Source organism: Monodelphis domestica, chromosome 7 (genome assembly GCF_027887165.1).
Source record: "Monodelphis domestica isolate mMonDom1 chromosome 7, mMonDom1.pri, whole genome shotgun sequence".
NCBI classification, from domain to species: Eukaryota; Metazoa; Chordata; class Mammalia; order Didelphimorphia; family Didelphidae; genus Monodelphis; species Monodelphis domestica.
The window spans coordinates 221995933-222019898 of record NC_077233.1 but is presented as its reverse complement, the minus strand read 5'-3'; the positions used below and the strand labels follow the sequence as shown (position 1 = coordinate 222019898).

The window sequence follows — 23966 nt, the reverse complement described above, 5'->3', positions numbered from 1 at the left end:
AGGAGGGGGAGACAGAGACAAAGAAAGAATTTGCTTTGTGATGGTTCTCAATTAGGTGACACTTTCTAAGTGGACCCATACAGAAATCACAGAGGGAACACACCTGGGATGATGATTGTCCCTTATAAGGCAGTAAACAAAATAGATAGAACACTGGATTTGGAATCAGAAAGACCTGAATTCAGATCCTGACTCAGATTAGCTGTGTGACCTTGGGCAATTCTCTCAGAATCAGTTTCCCCATTTGTAAAATGAGCACATTATTCACAGTACTCTCTTCCCAGGTGGTATGAAGCTCAAATGCGATATCTGTTAAGTGCTTTGCAAACTGTGAAGTGCCACATAAATGCTAGCTAGCTATTATTGTAACTAGACATTGTGCCTTTTCCACAAAGCCCTAACCCCACCTGCTCCAGGCTTGCCAAGGCCTCAGTCCCTATGAGAAAATGTGCCTGCCTCCCATCTTTGCAGAGGTGAGGATGATGAGTATGGAACATGCACATACTGTCAGACCCTTTGGATGTATTGGCTGGTTTGGCGAAACTGCTCCCCCAGCTCCCCCAACCCCTTTATTTATTTTTTGTTTCAAGGCTTAGCTAGGTCATGTGGAAAGTAAGATTTTTGTTTAATCATGTCCAATTATTTGTGATCCTGTGATGCTGTCCATGGTATTTTCTTGTCAAAGATACTGGCATGGTTTGCCATTTCCTTCTCCAGTGCATTAAGGCAAACAAAGGGTAAGTGACTAGCCTAAGGTCACACAGCTAGTTTGGGTCTGAGGCTGGGCTTGAATTCAGATTCACTTGATTCCAGACCCTAACTCTATCCACTGCCCCAAAGAAAAGAAAAAGGAACTATCAATAAATATATTTCATTCACTCTTGATTACATACATGTATTGTGTCCTTGTGTTTTCATGTCTTTTCCACATGACTGGAATGTCTTGCTCATTACAGTGTCAATTACTCAAGGGTCAGTTAAGCCATGAAGAGACCTTCAGGCTAACTAGTCCAACCCCCTCATTTTAGATGAGTAAACTGAGGCCCGGGGAGGTCATGCAGTAAAGCCAAGTTTAGAACCCAGCCCTCAGCCCCAGTTTCTTTCCTCTATATTTTTATTCTTGTTCTGAGTTTTGCCTCCCTCCCTTCACTCCTTGGAGCACACAGCGATGGGGGCTCTGTGTTAATACCAACGGAGAGGAATTTTTTCATTTCAGCCAGGCAGCCAGGTGGAACGATGGATAGAGCACAGGAAGACCTGAGTTCAAATCCAAATTCAGATACTTAGCTGTGTGACCCTGGGGCAATTCACTTAACCTCTTCCCCCCCTCAGTTTCAAGTTTTGCTTGTAAAAATGGGAGTAATAATAGCCCCAACTTCTCAGGGTTGTAAGACTGCAATGAGAGAATATTTGTGAAGAGCTTTGTAAACAGAATGTGCTAGATTAATTATTAATTACTAAACTTTTTGGTTAATTTCTTTGTTATTGTCTTTAAAGATCTCATCCTGGGGTAGTGAGGTGGCTCAGTAGATAGAGAGCCAGACCTGGAGATGGAAGGTCCTGGGTTCCACCCTTGACGCTAAGATGGAAGGAGAGGCTTTGAAAAGACAAAGAGGGAATTGGGGTCCCCCAATCCAGGCCCTCAGAGCCAGGGCAGGCCTTCTCCAGGCGTTTCCTGCCTCCCCCCAGGGCCATCTCCCTCGGGTTTTCACGCTGGCCTTTACCTTGCCATCTTCATGATACACAAAAATATTCCTGGTGCTGTTGTCCTTCAGGTAGGTGATCTGCAGGCCGTGCGGGTTCCCAATTTTGGCCGGCTGGAAGGTGGCGTTTAAATGTTCGATCTTCATCATTGCTTTGGGCTCCTTTGCCTGGAAAACAAAACCGGACGTCGTTAGAAGCCCGCGAACCCCTCAGCATCCTCTGAGGCAGGCGGCGGTTTAGGGAAATGTTTAGGGGAGTCATGATGGGGCACCCAGGCGGCTCCCGGTGCTCGGACGCTTCAAGGGACTCCCTCTCCTCCCCAGTGCTCCGTTGTCTCAGGCAGAGGCCTCCTTCAAGCTCAAGAAAGGGGGGCTGGCGCCGGTTAAGATGGCGGCTTAGAGAAAGCTAAAGCTCAGATCTCCGGAAAACCCTTCCCGACCAATCTCAAACGATAAGCTCCTAAGGCGCCGAAATTCAAAACGATCAACAGCACAGACCCTGGGAACCCTCCTCCTGGACCTGGACCCGGTTCAAAAGGTACGGCTCCCCTTAAAAGCCAGAACCCGAGATCACTCGGACCTCAGGGGTAGGAGCGCAGAGTCCAAGGCTCCCGGAAGCCGCAGCCCGGTGGGGCTCAGAGAGCAGGGTCCTCGGAACAACAACCCTCAGGGTCTTCTACCCGAGTCCCGGTGAAAGTTACTGCCTGGGGCTTCCGCTGCAGAGAGCTGGTCGAAACAACAGCAACCCTCAGGGCGGGCAAGACAGCCTCACGGGCTGGATCCTGCTATCCAAGTCTCAGTGAAAGTCTGTGCTCTCGGAGCTTGGGGAAGCGGCAGCCCATCCCCCCGCAGGCCGACGAAACAGCCTCACGGCCAGCGATTCTGAAGGCAACTTCCGGAAAGCGAGCCGGGGGGAGAGTGTGGCCTCGTGGTCCGACCCTTCCATTCCAGTTCCAGTGAGGCATATTCAGTTTAACCCAGGGAAAGCCCATAGAACTATCTGCCCAGGACTGCCTCTGAACACCAGAAAGAGACAAGAAAAACTAATCCTCCACATTCAGAGATGACAAACTCCACAGAACCACAGAAGCCCCAAAATACCAAGAAAAATAAGAAGAAAGGGGCGACTTTGGACACATTCTATGGAGCCAAAATACAAAATACAGAGCAGACAGAAGATAATATAAAAGAAAATGCTCCAAAACCTTCCAAAGGAAATGGAAACTCTCCACAAACCTATGAAGAATTTGAATCAGAAATGACCAAAAAGATGGAAGCCTTCTGGGAGGAAAAGTTGGAAATAATGCAAAAGAAATTCACGCATCTACAAAACCAGTTTGACCAAACTGTAAAAGAAAACCAGGCTTTAAAGGCCAGAATCAGGCAGCTGGAAGACAACGATCGTGTAAAAGAGCAAGAATCAATAAAGCAAAGCCAAAATACCAAGAAATTAGAAGAGAACATAAAATATCTCACCGACAAGGTGATAGATCTGGAAAATAGGGGGAGAAGGGATAATTTAAGAATAATTGGACTCCCAGATAAGCCAGAAATAAACACCAAACTGGACATGGTGATACAAGATATAATCAAGGGGGGCTGGCAACATCCGAAGCCTTTGAGGCCCTTGGGGGTCATTCAGTTCTTTTCGGCCATGTTGGACTCCCAGCCACCCCATTTCGGGGTTTCTTGGAGGAGTGGTCAGCCACTTCCTTCTCTAGTTTATTTGTGGACAAGGAAACAGAGGCCACCAGGGTAAAGTGACTGGCCCAGGGTCACACAGGTAGGAAGCATCTGAGGCCAGGCTGGAACTCAAGAAGAGGAATCTGCCGGACTCCAGGCCTGGTGCTCTAGCCACTGCACCACCTCACCACTCAAATCAAAGATTAGTGAACCAAATATAAAAACGGATCCTAGTTTGGGGAAAAGTTTGTTTCAACTTTAAAAAGATCATTTGGTAAGTTAGTAGGAAGTAGGTAGATTAGTGCTGGGAAGACCTGAGGACCCAGAATAAAGAAGACCTGAGTTTAAATCCAGACTCAGATACTCATTAGCTATTCAACTCTGGTAAGACACTTATCCTGTCTGCCTCAGTTTCCCCATATGTAAAATGGAGAGAATAAGAGCATCTACCTCCCAGGGTTATTATGAAGATCAAATGAGAGATCTTTGCAAAGCACTTTGCAAATGTTATTTAAAAACAACAGCAAGGGATCACTCAGTGCTTCATACCTCCCTTCTAAAATGACTTTATATGGGGGTAGCAGGGTAGCTCAGTGGATGGAGAGCCAGGTCTAGAGATGGGAGGCCCTAGGTTCAAATCTGGCTTCAGACACATCCCAGCTGTGTGACCCTGGGCAAGTCACTTAACCCCTGTTGCCTTTTAAAAAAAAATGACTTTATATTTACTTTGTATATACTTACATGTGTATGTATTGTTTCCTCCTGACACGTTATATAAAACCCTCTCTCCTATATTCTTGCTCTATCAAAGCTAATTAAGCTAATTAAAATCCTTATCCTAACACACAACATAAGTTCCAGAGGGTAGAGATGGATTAATTTTTGTTTTGGCATCCACAGCAAACAGCAGGTGCTCAATAAATGCTTACTGATCGAATTACAGTGTTGCAATATACAACAATACACTATAATTTTTCAGTTATTTCTGACTCCTTGTGACCTTGTGACCATATCATCATGGAGTTTTCCTGGAAAAAGATACTGAAGTGGTTTGCCATTTCCTTCTCCAGAGAATTAAGGCAAACATAGGTTAAGTGACTTGCCCGGGGTCATACAGGTAGTGCATATTTGAGGCCAGGTTTGAACTCGAGTCTCACTGACTGCAGAGCCATCTAGCTGACTCTTTATAGATTAGGTGATTTCACATACCTTCTGGGAAGTTTAATGGGGATTTTCCATCCAATACTCTTTTAGAGTCTCTGACTGAGGTAGGAAGTAGGGGGAGGGAAGGAAAGTAGGATAGGGTATCACCAGTGAGCACTCCAGATGCCTAGAGGGGTCATCACATAGAGGAGACCCTTCTCAGACCTCTTTGAGCAAAAAGATCTCCCAAATCCATCTTTTGAATTTTAAAGAGAAAAGGGTTTAATCTTAAGATTAAAGCCCCAATTTTGCTTCTTTGGCCACCATCTTGTTGAAGAAGAATAGAGACAAAGTTTTTTGTTTATTTGCAAATAAACCTCTTAAGAGAGTGGAGTGGAGAAAAGATACCCTTCGAGAAGGGTATATATTATATATTGCAGCCATTCTGGGGATCTATGGACTTCTGACTTCCAAAAGACCTGCCTCTTGTCCAAGTGAGGTTGGAGTGCCCCAATCAGAGAGGCTGAGCATAAACTGGAAAACCAGGAGGAAGCAAGGACTTTTTTTTTTCCTGGGAATCCAGAGCAAGTAGGTGCCTGTTGGCCAGGGTCTTAGAAGGGAAGGCAGCCGACCACATGTGGTTGGTGTCTACTTTTCCTCTGGCCTTCTTATTTTTATTTAATAATTATAAATTAAGATACAGTCTCCAGAGAATTTTAATCATAATATGCTAGGTGGCCATTGAGGTCCCTTTTAACTTTAAAGCTCTATGACAGTGATGGCGAACCTTTTAGAGATGGAAGGGCAAGCCCCAACCCCTACCCACCCACCAGACAGAGTGCTGTGCCCCTCCCCCCAGACTGAGTGATATGCCCCCCCACCCCCCACAGGGGAGGGAGAATTCACTCCCATTGGGCTGCTTGGCAGAGGGGTGGGTAAAGTGAGGAATATCCTCAGTGAGTAGGGAGGGGAGTGGCCCCAGTCCTCTGCTCCCCTCCAGCTCTGCCACCTGTGAGCTATCCACCTTAACCACTGTGTGCTCCCATTGGTCTGCTGGACAGAGGGGCAGTGGATGTGAAAATATGCCTTTAGGCATGGTGGAGAGGGGGAGGGAAGCAGCACTGTCCAAGTCTCTCTGCCTTTCTAGTAATGAACTCTAGGCTTGGGGAATGGAGGAGAGTGATTGTGTGCCCACAGAGAGTGCTCTATGTGCCACCTTTGACACCCATGCCATAGGTTCACCATCACTGCTCTATGATCTCCTCTGATGGAGTTGCAGGTGAGGCCAGTCAAGGAATATAGATTCCCAACATTTTCCCTTCAATCTCCTTTTATGCCCCCAATCTTATCTAAATAAACTGAGAGTTGCCAGGGCATAAATGAATAGGGCATTGGACTTGGAGTCAGGAAGAAGTGGATTTAAATCAAATATCACTTTCTGTACTAACTAGATGTATAATTTTATTTCTCCATGACTCAGCTTCTTTATCTGTAAAATGAAAGAGCTGACCATAAGGTGAACCTTAGATGGTTATCTGAGTCTTCTTTCAGCTCTCAATCCAGGATCCTAGCTAACTAATGAATATTTACATAGTACCTAGAGATAGGTAGTGAATTAGATTGAATACAGGGTTTGGAATTAGGAAGATCTGAGTTCAAAATTGGACTCAGACACTTACTGACCTTGGACAAGCCACTTAACCCTGTTTGCCTTAGTTTCCTCATCTGTAAAATGAACTGGAGAAGGAAATGACAAATTTCTCTAGTATCTTTCCTGAGGAAAGCCCAAACAAGGTCATGAAGAGAGACTAGGCTACTGGGGTTAAGTGACTTGCTCAGAGTCACACAGCTAGGAAGTGTCTAGGACCAGATTGGAACCCTAAAACTTCCTGACTCCAATTCTTGTGCTCTATCCATTGTGCTACCTAGCTGCCCCTGACGTGAATATTCTTTAAACCCACAACTCTCCAAATCTCTGTAGCTCAGGTAGAGAAAGCTCCAAGCATTTTGTCTTAGTCTAGTCACCAGCTTAGGCTGGGGGAAAGAAGGGAGACCCTCAGTTTCAGATTGTTCCTGCTGAGGTGTTTGAGAGGAACTTGGGGCAGAAGGAGACCAAGACTCTTCTTTACTTTGGAAAAGGAGGAAGCTGTGTCCCAGGCAGAGACCGGACACACTTTGTGTAATATATATATATATATATATTACACAAAGTGTGTCCGTTCTCTCTCTCTCTCTCTCTCTCTCTATATATATATATATATATATAAATTATAATTATATCTCTAATAATAAAAATATTATAGTTTTGGAAGTTTATTAAAGATCATTAGAAATCAAGGAATAAAGAGGATACAAATAAAAACCATGTGCCCATGGCTGGTTAGCCATTTTTGAAAATCCCCACTCACCATGATCACTGCTGATTGCTGTATCATGCCAAAAAAAAAAAAGGGAGTGGGAAGTGTTACCGCCAGTTAAATACCAACAACATGATCTCACCAACATGGAGACGAAGGAGAGATTATAGGGAATTTTGGGAAATACTAAGGACTTCTGGGGAATGAAGTCAAAGGTTCAGAATCTCCATTTATACAACAGGTTGAATGGTCCCCAGTTAGAAAGTCCTCTTACCCAACACCCAACCCTTCTGATCCCCATACCCATCCTTGGCTTACATCATTTTTGTTGAAATATTTCAGAGCCCCTTCTCGTTCAGTCAACACAAACTTCCGACTTAGGAACTGCCCATTGTCCCGACCTCGTTTCCAGAGAAATCCTTCTCGGTATCCTACGGGAAGAAGGAGGAAAGTATGGATGGAAACACACAATTGTTTACAACTGACTACTCCTCACCAAGGATCTAACCCACTTTAAGACCCCAGCTGGTTGAGATGCTGAGAACAAGAGTAGCAATACTTTTATAGTGCTTTATTATTCACAAATGGCAATATGTACATAAATATAATTTGAGCCTACTAATATCCTTATGAGGTATTATTAGTTCCATTTTGCAGAAAAGGAAACTGAGCCCAGGGAGTACTAATATTTATTTATATATTCTTTTTAAAACTCTTACCTTCCATTTTTGAATCAATCCTGTCTATTGGTTCCAAGGCAGAAGAAGAGTAAGGGCTAGGCAATGGGGTTTAAGTGACTTGCCCAGGGTCACCCAGCCAGGAAATGTCTGAGGCCAGATTTGAGTCTAGTACTTCAATCCACTTAGCCACCCAGCTGCCTCTGGGAGTACTAATATTTAGTGATTTTTGCCCCTCTAAAGATCACACTGACCAGCTAGGCGGTGTGGTAGATAGTCTCTAGGACTTGAGTCAGGGAGACTCATCTTCTTGAGTTCAAATCTGGCTTCAAACATTTACTAGCGGTGTGACCTTGGACAAATCACTTAACCCTGGTTGGCTCAGTTTCCTCATCTGTAAACTGAGCTGGAGAAGGAAATGGAAAACTGCTCCAGTATCTTTACCAAGAAAGCCTCACATGGAATCAAGAAGAGTTGGGCACAAATGAACAACAAAATGTCACACTGGTAATATGTGAGAGAATTAGGGTTCAAATTCATGTCCTCAGACTCTAAATTTTCCCAGTAAGCCACTTCTCTTGAAATGAGAGAAAATATTAAATAATTAATTGTGCCATGTAGATACAGCTAAACTGAGCCTGGGAAGTTTCCCATTTAGTATTTTTTTTTCTAAGGGCTTTAAATAGCTAATAATACTCTCAACATAAGTGCTTCTCAGCTATCACTTAAGAGGAAAAATAATGATGTTGTAATTGTAGGACAATTCACCAGGCACTAGAAAAAAAGGACAAAATGACACACCAAAATGCTACTTCATTTTTGCACAGAGATCAAAACTGTGAAAGAGATAGCAGACAACACAGCAACTGACTCAACTTGAGCCACAGAGATGATATATGGGCCTCCTTCTCCTTATCCAAGTCTCCCATGGTCTTCTTACCTACCACTTTCAGGGTGAGAGTTATTGGGGTGGAGCTGAAGTGGGTGCAGATCAGGATGGGGCAATGTGTCCCCGTCAGATAGTAGGACAATTCCCCTAAGGACCAAACCACCAGTCAGAATTGCTAGGAGTCTTAGCATTTGTTCCTCTAGTTTTTCTTTCCCCTTTTCTTTAACTTGACAAGTATAGATTCCTCCAGAAGCACTGAGATAGAGAGCTTTCTGAGTGGACCTTCTCTTCCAATACCCACCCTCCCCTACCAAGCTATTCTGGGCTAGAAGCACCCCAAGAATGACAGCTGATTTCTAGCAACACAAGACAACCACCCAAATGGAATCAACCTCAGGCATCTAGACCGATGCCACATACTAGCTAACTGTTTGGCGGCAACTTTTTGGGGGGGCAATGGGGGAGAATGAGCATGGCCAGTCCAGTCAGATAGATGGCTCTAAGCCAGATGTGGAAAAAGCTTCATTGTCATTTACCTTCTAATTGTGGTACATGCCATGTGTGCTCTCAGCAGCAGTATCCACAGTGTCAAGACAACTCCCCAGCCCGAGGAGCCACAATAATGATAGAAAAGCAAAAAGAACTTGCCCTTAATGTCAAATGAGCCATAGTTACATGGCTCCTCCCAGAGCAGGAGTTCTTAACTGGGGGATCCTAAACTTTTAAAAATAATAAAGAATCTATAATAATAATAATATTCATAACACAAGTAAATAATAAATAATAAACAATATTGTGATAGCATTATTTATGTTTTTATCATTTTTATTGAGGTTTTGTTTCTCATACAATCATAGGGCTCCCCAGTGCCCTTCCCTCTCTCCTTCTCAGAGCACCATCCCATATAACAAATAGTACTTTTTCAAGAGGGGGAAAAATCAGCACAACTGATGGATGCTTTGAAAAATGTCTGAAAACATGTGCAATTATAACACTTGTGGACCTCCTGCCTCCATGGGTGACGTGGGGATGTCTTCTCATACCTCTTCATTCAGGTCCCGCTTGATCTTTATAATTTGTTACGTCCCACTTTGGACTGTTTTTGTGGGTGGCTGTTCTTTCCATTTCATTGTTATATTTATTGTATATATCATCTTGGCTCTGCTTACTTCATTCTGAATCAATTCATGTGATAGCTTCACATGATATAAATGGCTTCCTCTGTAATCCTGTGCATTTTAGTTTATGGATTTTTAAAATAGTCTCTTTTTTATATTTTAGTAACAACTCTAATACAGAAGGGTAAGGGCTAGAAAAATAGGGTCGGGTGACTTGTCCAGGGTCACACAGCTAGGAAAAGTCTGAGGCCAGATTTGAATCCAGGTTCCCCCAATTCCAGGCCTAGCTCTCTAGCCACTGTGCCACTTTTAAACCTTTACCTTCTGTCTTAGAATCAATACTGTGTCTTGGTTCCAAAACAGAAGAGTGGTAAGGGCTAGGTAATGGGGGTTAAGTGACTTTCCCAAGGTCACCCACCTAGGTAAAATGTTCTTTTGAGAAGGAGTCCATGGATTTCACTAGGCTTCCACAAGGATCGATGACATAAAAATGGTTAAACTGCTATCCTATTGCACATGTAAAGTCTTATAATGAGATTGAGTATCATCCTGGGGGTGGGGAGAGAATTGGAGACTCAAAACTATTTTAAAAATGTTTTAATATGTTATTAGGGGAAAAGTAAAACAAATCTAATCAAATTTAAAAAGAATCCCTATTCTAAAGTGAGCCTTCACATCTTTCTCTACCTGCATTCATTCTACCTCATCATATCCTGTGTTTGCTGCTACGTGTAGGCTGGCTTAAATTAAGATGTAAGCAATGTAGTCTAGAGCGAAGGAGGCTGGATTTGAAATTCAAGGACCTGGGTTCAATTTCGGATACTGTTACTCCTTCTATGACCTTGGGAAAATAAGTATCCTTTCTAGGCCTCTGTTTCTTCATCTATAAAAGGAGGGAGTGTGACTAGATGATGTCAGAAGCCCCTTTTAACTCTAAGCCCATGACTTCTCCCTAGCTAGCTTTACCAAATACCTTAATAAGCAAGCATTTCAATCCAGCTCTTTCTTGTGGTAAGTTCAGTTCTGCTACTTTCCTGCAAAAATCCCCTAGGAGAACTTATAGTGAAATACACCAGCCTCTACCTAGGCCCTCTTGGGCCCTCTTACCCTGTTCTTCCTATTTCACCAACAGTCACTAATGACCTCTCCAAGCCCACCTCAAGACCCTCCGTAGAAAATGTTACTCCCCACCGAGTCCACTGATGTCCCCAAACTCCATGGTTTTCTATATGGCAAGAAGAGTCCAACAGATGGTTCCCCAGACTTCAGCTGAGCCAAGCTAGCCCACATGAAGTACAAACCTCTGGTAACAGAACCAGAGGGCCTATTAGCATGGTGTAAAGGGAGTCCCTTCCTCCCAGGATCATGAATTTTCTGCTCAGCTCAGCCAACCCATTAGTGACTCAGAACTAGGGGTTTGGGGTCTGGGTCAGAGAGACTTTGACTGGTTCCTGCCATGTGGAAGACCAGTGCAGAGAGGTGACATGGAGAAGGAGGACTATAAAAATGAGACTGTAGAGGAGGCTGGGTGCTTTTCTGGAGGTCTTTGGCTAGGAGTCTTTCTGCAGTCTGGAAGTTAGTGGCACAGGTAGAAGACACTCTTGTGGGTGGGTAGGATTAGGGTGATAGGCTAGGAAATATTTTTTTATTTCCTTCCCTCCTTATTTCTTTCTTAGACTATATTTACATTAAAATTTTATTGTTAAAAGCTACTATCATCTGCGTGACTTAAGGGTTAATTATTTTAAAAACAGTGACCACAATCTTTTCTTTTTTAAAAACTAATAGTATATTTCCAAACCAATTTCTAAATATTACATTTGGTATGATATTAATTTTTTAATACTACACCATATTCACTGATACGCTCCTCTGAAGCCCTGGCATGTATCACAACTGTTGGGGACCGGGCAGAAATAAAGTTGGCTCACCTCATATTCTGACATCTACATGACAAAGGGCAGGGGTGGGGTGGGGTGGGGTGTGTGCAGCTAGAGAAGAGATGATGTAAGAGGAAAGGGGCAGGGAGCAGCCCAAGAGATGGAGATGGGGTGGGGGTGGGGGGCAGCTAGTGGATGAAGAGCCAAGCCTAGACACGGGAGGACATCCTAGGTTCAAATCAATGCACAGCATTGATTCTAAGATGGAAGGTGAGGTTTTAAAAAAAAGAGATGGAAATGACATGGAGTGCTAGTGAGTTCCTTCCTCCCCCAAATTTCTATGCCTATGTCCTTTCAATCACACTTTTGCTACAGAGCATGATCTGTGACTTATCTCTCCCATACCTCTGGCACACACACAGTGTCCAAGCAGCCATTTTAGTCCTGAAGAGCCCCAGAGAGGCTAAGGAGAAGAGGAGGGAAGTAGCAGACCCCAGATAGTGACTAAGTAAAGAGGAGAAGAGAAAAGGACAGGGGGCAGGAGGGAATGTCTAAATAGCAGAAAGTTGAGAAAGCCTTTAATAATTGTCTGATGTGTGTTTTGGCAACTATTGTATCATTAATTTTCTCCCACGGTGTAGAGAAGCCATAGAGAATATTTGAGTAAACAAACACTGACTAGAGATCCACTATATACCCAACTCCATGTGAATGCTGGGAAAATAAAGAAGAAAATGATAGTCTGGTTTCAGGAAGCTTACAGTCTAATTGAGAAAACTACACTGCTAGGTAGAGCAGACAGGGCACAAGATTAGGAAACTAGAAGACCTGAGTTCAAATCCTTTCTCAGATACTAGTAGCTGGGTGATCCTGGTGATGTCATTTAACCTCTACCTGCCTTAATTTCCTCATCTGGAAAATGGAGATGATAAATAATAATCATAGTATCTACTGATGTGGGCTGAAATACCTCCCAAACCCTGCCAAGTAGCTGTACACAATCAAAAGAACATAGAAATAACAACTAGTTGATTAGAATGGGGCCATCTTTCATGGGAGCCGTATGAGTTGCTTAAATTCACAATTATCAGAGAACTCTTCACTCCATTTTTAGACATAATCTAGGTCATTGGTTGGGGTCTCTGGACAGTAAGTACAGGTGGTTTAGTTTCCCAGTCACACAGGATTAGGTTCAAACAATGCCCCATTTCCACACTCACTCTTTTCCTTAGAGTTTGAGCAGAAAAGAGCAAAACTTGACCTAGAGTTGCTCCAGGGTACTTAACATATCATCAGCATCCCATTCCCATTGCAATTTGTTCTCCCCTCCTCCACTGGGCAAACAGAGTGAACCATGGGTAAAGTCACACAGACCAAAGTGGACCATGGGTAAAGGGCCATCATGGAGGCACAGGGCAACAAGTGCCCCAACACGATAAAAAAGCCTTCCTGAGAACCTCTGCACACTCTTCCCTCAACGCGCTTGACTCTCCCATTGCCTTTGCTTATCATACCTCTTTTCCTCACCTTATCTTAATTACTTACTTATTATTTTCGCTTATAATAAAGCTGGTTTCCTTGGAATGGAGTCAGTGTGAGTCATCGATCAGTTCTTTGGAGGAGACCCAACAACCATCACTACCTTCTAGGGTTGTTTGTAAAGAGCTTTGCAAACCTTCAAGTGTTCTATAGATGCTAATATTCATATCATAAGACTAAAATGGAAATATGAGCAAAGAAGAGAAGCTAACGTTTCATGAAGAGATAAAAGGCAGTAGGGATCCAGGTGAGAAAACCAACAAGGATGGTAGTAGTTCATTTGCTTCAACAGGCCCTCACTATGAATTAGCTGATATGGATTTTTGCCATTGTTGTTTAGTCACGTCCAACTCTGTGATCCCAGTTTAGGGAGTTCATGGCCAAAATACTGGAGTCATTTGCCATTTCCTTCTCCAGATCATTTTCCAGATGAGGAAACTAAGGCAAACAGGATTAAAGAACTTGTCCAGGATCACACAGCAAAGAAGCATCTGAGGTCAGATTTGGACTCAGGAAGATGTAAAAGATTTAAGAAGGGAACCAGTAATAACTGTGTGTGTGTGTGGGAGACATTCTGGAGGAGGTGTCACTTAAGCTGCCTTATGGAGGAAGGGAAAGGTTTCAGAAGGTAGAGATACAGGGAAGACATTGCACACATGGGGGAAGCTAAGAATGGAGAATCTGCAAAAGTGTATTGATATGATAGGAATAAGCAATTTGAAGGGGACTGGGTAAGCGATGGGGAGCCAATGAAGGTTTTTGAGCAGTGGAATAACAATCAGAGAACCATTACTGCAGAGAAGCCTTATGGCCTAGTGGATAGAGGTGCTGGAACTATATTTGGAAAGCCCTGGGCTCATGCCTTTGACACTTATTAGTAGCTGTCTGTCCCTGGGTACATCATTTAGCCCTGGGTATATATAAGTTTCCTTATATATAAAATATATATAAAATGGAGACAATTATACCTACAAGTCCTACCTCACAGATATGTTGTGAGTTAAATGAGAAAATGAATGCAAAGCACCTTAGAGATTTTAAAGCATTTATGTAAATGTCAGCTATTATTGTGGTCAGAACTGTGCAAAGGTCATGTGGGCCAGGGAAATGAGTCTGGCTTGTGAGTTAAAGGACTTGGGTTCAAATACCACATCTGAAGCCCATTTCCTGTGTGAGTTCAGGCTGGCCATTAAACCTCCTGGACCTCAGTTTCCTTATAAAGTTGCAAGCCACCAGACTCTGGTCCCTTCCAGTTCTAGATACTGGGAAAAAAAAAAAAGTTTGAACTTAGCCAATACAAAATAAAATAGGCATTTCCTTAAAAAGAGGAGAACAGAGTAAGAGGATTATACATAAAACAGGCAGGTAGGTGGTGCAATGGGTAGGGTGCTGGGCCTGGTGTTTGGAAGACATCCTCCTGAGTTCCAATCTGGCTTCTGACTCTTACTAGCTGTGTGACCCTGGCCAAGTCACTTAACCCTGTTTGACTCCATTTTACTCATATGTAGAATGAGCTGGAGAAGGAAATGGTAAACCACTCCAGTATCTTTGCCAAGAAAACCCCAAATGGGTTTAGGAAGAGTTGGACACAACTGAAATGACTCAGCAAAACCTGAAATTGGATGTTTCTGTTATGGGCAGTTCGCGTTTGTTCCATCTTGAGAGCAACACAGTCAGAGAATTCTTATTCAAGAGAGGTAGTGTGGAAAAGTGGGTAGGGCATTAGACTGGGGGTGGGGGACCCTGGAGAAGTCAGGTCATCATGCTGGGCTTTGGTTTCTACATTTGCAAAATGGAAGGGTTGGCCTTGACTTTTGAAGTCCCTGCTTGGTGTAAAGCAATGGTCCAATTATTCTACTTAACAATATCCGACCCGGGCACTAGCCCCAGGAAAAACTTGTAGCTGCCAAGATTCTCCACCATGCCAGGTGATCACATTCATAAATGGGACTCCAGCCCAGCTTAAAATGCCTTCAAGTTGCTTCTCCATTCTTTTGGTTCTTTCCTGGACAAGAAGAAAGATTTCCCAGTCTTCCTTGGTTCAGTAGCACTTGAGTATTTTAAAGTGAAGAATTTTCTAGCTTATAAGGAGCCAGACCCATTCTTTGGCTCTCAGAAGGGGAGCTGCTATCTGTACCCTTGTTATGAAACAACAATTCAGAAGCACTTTGCCTGGGAAACTCCAGAAATCTTGCCGAATGCCAACTGCCTCTCATCAGTTTGTCAAGGAACTCTTTGAAGTAAGGTAAGTCAAACCACCACCACCATCTCTTCTTCGACCTGGATGGAGACAGCTCAGGACCCTGCACCCAAGACTTGTTCTGGGAATAGCAGTGAGCTCCATGTCATCAGACCTGCTGCTTCCAGCCCAGCCCTGCAGCCATCATGGAGAGGAAAAACCATTATAGACTCCCATGGCAGGCTGGTGTAGACTAAGGGCTCCTTTTTTTGAGAAATGTTTTGAAAAAAACAGAACTAAAACACAAAGGATTACAAAGGAAGCCAATTATATTGAAGTGAAATTATTTTATGAAATGAAGCAGAGCTGATAAAACAACAACAATATATACAATAACTACACTAATGAAATGGGAAAAAATCACCCCACACCAAAGCAATCCAAAGTGGGATGCAATAAAATTATATACATCAAGCATGGGGGCAGTTGGGTGGCTCAGTGGATTGAAAGCCAGACCTAAATACAAGAGCTCTGGGGTTCAAATGTGGCCTCAGACACTTCCTAGTTATGTGACCCTGGGCAAGTCACTTAACTCCTGTGGCTCTTCTGCCTTGGAACCAATATGGGGTATTGGTTCTAAGAAGGAAGAAAGGTAAAGGTTAAAAAAAAAAAAGATTGAACAGGATGAAATGAAGACATAGGAGACATGCCAACCTTAATGAACTTAATTGAAATGGTCTGAGAAGCCACCCCTTCAAAGAAGTGGGAGGTCCACAGGTGTTATACAATTACACATGTTCTGGGACTTTATGTATCCATCAATTGTGCTGATTAATTTTCCCCTTAAAAAATGCGATTTGTTACATGTGGTGACTCTGGGAAGAAGGGCATAACTATGAGGACATAAGAAACAGAGGCCATCGATGGAAACTTGTAAAAGGCAATAAAGCTGTCACAGGACTGGAGGGGGAGGGGAAGTCTCCAGCCCTTCAGTTAAGAAGCCCTGCTCTGGGAAGAGCCATGTCACTGTGGCTTCTTTGGCACAAAGGGTTGGCTCTTTTTGTTTCTCCATCACCGCCGTGGCTCCTGGGGATGACGGGTTGTTTGTCTTGGGACTCTGGATGACGCTGCTCCTTAGCCCACACACAACGTGCCCCCAAATTAGAAAAGTCAATGATAATGAAGTTATTTTCACATCCAGCTTAGAGCCACCTCTCTGACTAGTACAGGCTGAGCTCATTCTCCACTCCCCCCCCTCCCAATTGCCCCAAGAAGTCAGTCAGTATGTGGCGTCTGTCTAGCTGTCTGGAGTCGATTCCACTTGGGTGGTAGTCACATGTTGCTAGAAATCAGAAGTTATTCTTAGGGAGCCTCCAGCCGAGAATAGCTTCATTGCAGAGAGAGGAGGTATTGGACAACAGAAGACCCACTCTGAAAGCTCTCTACCTTGGTATTTGTTGGGGAATCTATAGGTTGTGGGGTTTATAGGGAGAGCAACAAAGACTGAGACTCCCTAGAAATTCTGATGAGTGGTTTGGTCCTTGGGGGAGTTGCCAAGCCAGGCCCACTTACTGCTCATCACAACTGCTGACTGTCACCAACTGGCACATTACAGGACTAATCTGTGGTAACGATGGCACCTCTGCCCGCCGGACCACAGGTCCTGCTTCCAGTCCTCAGAGCTTGCAGAGAAGATAGCCATCCCTACCAACTGCCAACTAATTATCGCCACAGGTCAGAGAAGTCAACCTAGCTGAGGCAACAGGGCACTCTGAGGGGCAGACAGGAAGTAGCAGGTACCAGTCACATACCAATATGCCTCAACCATCATCTCCCCTCATACTCTGATGGAAAAAGCCCAGGACCCTGAGCCCAAATAGAGTAACAGCAGCCAGCATAGAGACACAGCCTGATAACGGTTCCTATTGATACTATAGCCATATCTTTTTTTTTTTAACCCTTACTTTTCTGGCTTAGTAATAGCTCTAAGACAGAAGGGCAAGGGCTAGGCAATCAGGACTAAGTGGCTTGCCCAGGATCACACAACTAAAAAGTATCTGAGGCCAGATTTGAATCCAGGTCCTGCTGACCCCAGGCCTGGTGCTCCATCCACTGAGCCACTTAGTTGCCCTTCCAGCCATATCTTTTGAAGATCCTTAAAAGAAAGTTCTTTCACCAAGGTCCTTAGCACTGTCAAATGATCCAACATTAGAGGCCAATAGGATTTTATCAGTAGAAATGACATTAAAGAAGGGGCATTTTATATATATATATATGTATATATATATATATATATATATATTTATTTATTTATAGATATATGTTTATATTTTATATTATATGTATAATATGATATATTATGCTTATATTTTATATATATATAGGGGTTTTTTGGTTGCTGTATCCTAAGGACCATAGGACTTTTCCATATGACTTTTAGCTAAATACATCATCCTATAGGTACTGCCTTCCTCATTAGAACTGTGCATTCCTTAAGGGCAAGACCTTTCAAACATTTTTATTTGTGTCCTCAGGACTTTACTTAGTGTTTTGCCCAGAGAGTAAGTGATTCATTCATTCATTGATTGGAGAACAGCATGAATCTATTAGTCAATAACCATTTATTAAGTGGTAGGCACTTATATATATGCCAGGTACCAAGCTAAATGCTGGGGATTCAGAATGAGTCAAAAGATAATCTCTGGTGGCATCTAGATAGCACAGTGGATAGAGCACCAGGCCTGGAGTAGGGAGGTCCTGGGATCAAATTTGGCCTCAGATACTTCCTAGCTATGTGACCCTGGGTTAGTCACTTAACTTAGATTGCCTAGCCTTCTGCTTTTCTGCTTGGGAACAGATACTATGAAGGAAGGGAAGGTTTAAAAAAATTTTTTTTAAACAACTTCTGCCCTCAAGGAGCTAAAAAGGGGAATAAAAGCAAATGAATGTGTACAAATAAACTATATTCAGGATAAATAAGAATTACGGGGAGTTGGAAGTTTACTTTTTGTAAAAGGTGAGATCTTAACTGGGACTTAAAGGAAGCCAAGGAAACCAGTGGGTGGCACTGAGGAGGGCAAATCACTTAAATACAGAAGATCCAGGTTGGGAGGTACTGGGTTGTTCACAGAAGGAAAGGGCTTCACCACAATGGTTGCTGGGTCTCCTGTTAAGGTCAGATATGACTTCAAGTGACTTTTCCCCAAGTGTTATACCATACATTATGTGATGGTAGTCTTATCAGATGGCATTTGTATAATGACTGCATATTTGCAAAGCATTTTACATTAATTACATATATTACATATATTGAGCAGCTAGGTAGCTCAGTGGATAGTGTCTGGCCTGGAGTCAGAAAGAGTTTAGTCATCTGAGTTCAAGTCTAGACTCAGATACTTCTTAGATGTGTGACTCTGAGCAAGTCACTTAACCCTGTTTGCCTCAGTTCCTTATCTGTAAAATGAGCTGGAGAAAGAAATGGCAAAGCACTCCAGTATTTTTGCCAAGAAAACCCCAAATGGGGTCACAAAAAGTTGGACACAAATAAGAAATGACTGCATACAATTTCATGTATTAGTATCTCATCTGACCGTTATAACTGAGTGGTAGGTATTATAAGTTTTACTAGTCCATTTTACAGATAAGGAAATTAAGATTTAAATAGAAGTGATTTGCCCATGTTCTCATAGCTAATAAGGGTTGGGAGCAGGATTCAAAACTAGTTCTTCCTGTCTTCACTCTAGCACTTTCCATTAGACCATGTTGCCTCAGTTAGTTGACAAATATTTTTGTCTTATTTGATCTTAGCTTATTAATTAAATTAATCTATTCATCTATCTACCTACCCACATTTATCTATCTCTCCATCTATCCATCCATCTATCTATCTCTCTATCCATCTATTCATCTATATATCTGTTTGTCTATCTGTTCTCATCCATCCACCCATTCATCTATCTGTCTGTCCATCCATCTATCTATCCATCGATCTATCTATCCATCAATCTATCTATCCATTGATCTATCTATCCATCGATCTATCTATCCATCGATCTATCTATCCATCCATCTATCTATCCATCCATCTATCTATCCATCCATCTATCCATCCATCCGTTTGTCTATCTGTTCTCATCCATCCATCCATTCATCTATCTGTCTGTCCATCCATCTATCTATCCATCCATCTATCTATCCATTCATCTATCTATCCATCGATCTATCTATCCATCGATCTATCTACCCATCGATCTATCTACCCATCGATCTATCTACCCATCCATCTATCCATCCATCCATCTGTTTGTCTATCTGTTCTCATCCATCCATCCATCCATATCTGTTTGTCTATCTATCCATCCATCCATCATCTATCCATCTATCTATCCATCCATCTATCCATCTATCTGTCTGTCTATCTATTTACCATTGGAACTAGATCTCTCTCTCTTCTAGGCTGGAAGTGAAAGGGCACAGAGTCTACTGAGGGCTCAATCTCACTCTGATTGGTAAACGAGCTACACTATTTAATTTCTGACCAAGGCTGGTTCACTCCCTCTTTGGGCAACCTGGTAGTCCTCACCCTTAGTTTGAATACCCAAAAGACTTAATTCTGCAGCTCAGAACTCCTGAGCTCAAGAGATGCACCAGTCTGTCTCCTCAGTAGCTGGGATTGTAGGCATGTGTGCCACTGGGCCCGCTTTGACAGGTCTCCATCAAGTACCGCCTGTGTGTCCCACCCACCTTACAGAGTGGGGTTGGGGGAAAGAAGAGAAGAATAAAAGAGAACCGTGCTGCTCAGCTTCTCGGGGAGAGGTTACAGTCTAGGGAAGGGGACCAGATTTACATGGGGAATATTTGGAGAACAAAGTAAGACGGCCTTGAATTAAGCATCTGATTACATGGTACAGATGAGAAGAAATTCCAATTCCATTCCCAATTCTGAAGCCGACATTCTGCCAATCTTACAGGAGTTTTCCTTTGCCTCACAGGGCTGGTGTGCAATTCAAATGTAATTCCTCACAAGGAGGCATTGGGCAGTTTAGGGCTATGGGAATCTGAAATCTGCATCTGAAAGGGTTTAGTCCTCATTAGTAAGAACAGTCTGGGCAGGAAAATCCTAACAGAGACATGCCACTGCTGCTAATTCTGCATTTTCAGCTCTCCAACGTAAAGCAATCCCCAATCCCCATCAGACCGGCTGGAATGTGGGGCTGTCCATGAGACAGCTAACTTGATACAGATGTAAAATGATGTAAGGATTGAAATAGTTCTCCTCTTCCCTTTGACTGTATATGGCTTAGTGACCACACTGACAACGGAGTCTCCATCTTATTTTAAGATGCCCCTTCGACCTGACCCCCCCAGAGCAGACCCTCAGCCGCCCGGCACAAGGTCTGCTGACGTGCTCTGCTGGCCAAAGAAAGAAGGTTTCTTGGGCCAGAGAAAGGAGGTTTATTTTTTCCTTCTCTCTGGAGACAAACTCCAGTAAACAATCCCCAGCCAGGCGTCTAGGGGGAAGGAAAGGGGGAGGAGGTAGCTGGCGCCAATTGTGGGGAGCGTGTGTGGCTTGAAGCTGAATTCAAGACCTGGGACCCCTCCAGCCTGCTTTCAGATGGGTCTCTGTCTCTATCCAAATTTGGTGCTCTCAGTTCAGCTGGGTTGAAGTCTAGCCCTGGAGGCCGCATGATTTGGAAAACGTCCCTTCACAGAGCCCACCTCATACTGGTGAAATCCCTGACGTTTGTCTTTGCTTTATTACCGAACCGATCCCTGGACCCAATGTGACGGCTGTACTCGACCCTCGCTGACCCTCCTCCCCTACCCCAGCCTATCTGGCCTCTGACTGGCTTTATCTAGTCATTTTTTACTCCTGTCCAACTCTTTGTGGCCCATTTAAGAAGGGAATGGTTTTTAGCAAAGATATTGAGGCTGATTTGCCATTTTCTTCTCCAGTTCATTTCTATAGATGAAGGAACTGAGACAAACAGGGTTAAGTGACTTGACCAGGGTCACATTGCTAATAAGCAACTAAGGCCAGATTTGAACTCAGGAAGAGGAATCTTCCTCATTCCCCGCCTGGCATTCTCTAGCCACCTCCCCTCCCCCACCACTCACTTTTTTTTTTTTATCCTTCAGTCCTATTTAATTTTTTCCCACTTACAAGTAAAAGCAATTCCTGGCATTCATTTTCCACCATTTTCTCCCTTCCTCCCCTCCTCCACTCCCTGAGACTCTAAGCAGTTCTATATTGGTTATGCATGTGCTCTCCTAAAAACACATTGTTTCCATATTGGCCATATGGTAGAAGACACACACACACACCCCACGAAGACAGGAAGATGGGCATCCCTTTAGTTTCAGCCCTTTAACACTCCCCCCCCCCCCACCGCCTTTCTGTCGACTGCCACGGTGACTTTGGCTTCAATTCCCCACCAGGCTAATTATTCCGGGTGACTTTGGGCTTGTCACTCTGGAGCTCAGTCCCTTACTTATTAAAAAAGGGGCTTGGGAGGCAGTTGGGAGATTCAGTAGATGGAGACTCAGGCCTAGAGATGGGAAGTCCTGAGTTCAAATCTGACCTCAGATACTTCCTAGCTGGGTGACCCTGGCCAAGTCACTTAACCCCCATTGCCTAGCTCGTACCACTCTTCTGCCTTGGAACCAATACACAGTGTTCCAAGACAGAAGGTGAGGGTTAAAAAAAAAAAAGACTTAAAAACCCTGTTCATTACAATGACCAACCTCAACTCCAAAGGATTCATGATGAGACATGGGCTTCCTGACACAGAAGTGACCAATAGAGGAATTTATTCTGCTTGACTTAATATGCTTGTAACAGGGATTTTGTTTTTCTTGCTTTCTTAAAAAAAAAATAAACAAACCCACCCTTATATACTAACTGATACTAAATACTGATTCCAAGGGAGACAAGCGGTATGGATTAGGCATTTGGGTTACATGACCTGGCAAGGGTCACACAGCGAGGGTGTAACTGAGGCCAGATTTAAACCCAGCATCTTCTGTCTCCAGGCCTGGCTCTCTATCCACTGAGTCATCTATTTGCCCCTCTTCTTCCTGTCTTAAAGGGAGAGGAGGAGAGAGAGTAGGCAGATCTTTGTCTGAAAAAAATTACTAAGACAAATAAAATGAGAGGGTTTGATGGGGTGATCCAGGGAGAGAAGGCATATCTTTGTTTGAAAAAAATCTAAGTAATTAAGGAAAAATAAAATTAGAGGGTTTGACTAGGTGATCCCTAAGGTCTCTTTCATCTCTCCCATTTTGTGGTCCTGTGATCAATAGTCATTTCAACTCTAATTCTCACTAAGATGTTAGTTGCTTGAATAGAATTTTCAGCTGTGCTTGTATTTTAATAAGGTGACCCTAAAGATAAAAATAATCATTAATGGTGGAGTTTCAGGAACCATAACAAGCAATAGGGGCGATATTCTGAACATCAGACAACCTCATTGCCCCTTGGGTCACCCCAAATATACCAGTGTTGGTGTTATTGTCCAGTCATTCCACTAGTGTCTGACTCTCTGTGACCCCCATTTCCTTCTCCAGCTCATATTACAGATAAGAAAAATGGGGCAAACAGGGATAAATGACTTGCCCAGGGTCACAGAGCTAGTAAATCTCTGAGGCTGAATTTAAACTCAGATCTTCCTGACGCTATCCACTCTGGCACCCAGGACCCTCCAGGAACTCTTCCTTTCCTTTTGCTTCCCTAGTGAACACTTTCTGTTCCTGGGTATGTGAGATGGGGTCAGAGCTGGGGAGTGGAGAGTGAACATGCCAGATGCTGTGGCACCAGCTGTAGGGGCAGCTACACTATGCATTCTTTGCCAAAACTGGGACCATGATGTGAGCGACCAATCAGCATTTATTAAGCATCAACCACGTATTGGAACTGTTCTGGGTCCTGGGGATATTAGGAAGCTCCTAGAACAATGAGCTCTGCCTCTCCTCTCTGAGGGAAGTGGGTCAGATGCTGGCCAGATGCCTGAGCTACAACTCTACATATGCCAGCATGCAAGTGCACTGCTGGTCTTGGGAGTCAGGAAAATGGGTTGGTTCTTGCCTCTGACGTATTAGTCAGAGGCAAGACATATCACTTTTATTTTATTTTTTAAAAATTCTTACCTTCCAGCTTAGAACCAATACTGTGTAAGGCTCTAAGGTTCCAAGGCAGAAGAGAGATAAAAGCTATTCAATGCAAAAAATAGAACTATGCAAGGTTAAGTGAGTTGCCTGGGATTACACAGCTAAGAAGTGTCTGAGGACCTCACATTTGAACCCAGGACTTCCTTTTCCCATGCCTGGTGCTCTATCCACTGAGCCACTTAGCTGTCTGCTCAATAAACATCTGTTAAGTACCTATGTTTAAGGCACTCTGCTAAAGACTAGGGATTTCTGTAAATAAAACAGACAGTCCCTGCCCTCAAGGTTAAGTGAATTGCAGCCCAGGATGTATCAGAGATATATATCATGACATATAGTTACTGTATAATAGAAAATAACTTGATATATTATTATTTTGTATTAGTCACTGGAATATTATATCCTCCCCCTAGTCCATGAGCTCCATAACAGCAGGACCTGGGTCTTATCTGGAATCTGTTCTTGCCTCAGCACCTGGCATGGTGTTCTATACATAGAAGTCACTTAATACAATTTAATTTAATTTAAATTGCTCAGCTTAGTTTAACCCCTCCTCTTTCTTCCCATTGCTCCCTCCTTCCCAAGATTAGACCAGTTGTTGCCCAACAGGAAAGTTGATCCATGAAGTTTATGGT

General features: G+C 43.3%; 1 protein-coding gene across 1 annotated transcript in view; it reads right to left on the bottom strand.

Annotated features, from left to right (window-relative positions):
• Positions 1-23966, bottom strand: part of ADAP1 (ArfGAP with dual PH domains 1) — a 183490-nt gene that overhangs the window by 22305 nt on the left and 137219 nt on the right. The window contains exons 5-6 of the mRNA XM_056804318.1: positions 7205-7317; positions 1725-1871 (exon numbers count right to left, since the gene is read on the bottom strand). Of these exons, the coding sequence (XP_056660296.1) occupies positions 1725-1871; positions 7205-7317 (260 nt within the window). The remainder of the gene's footprint in view (positions 1-1724; positions 1872-7204; positions 7318-23966) is intronic.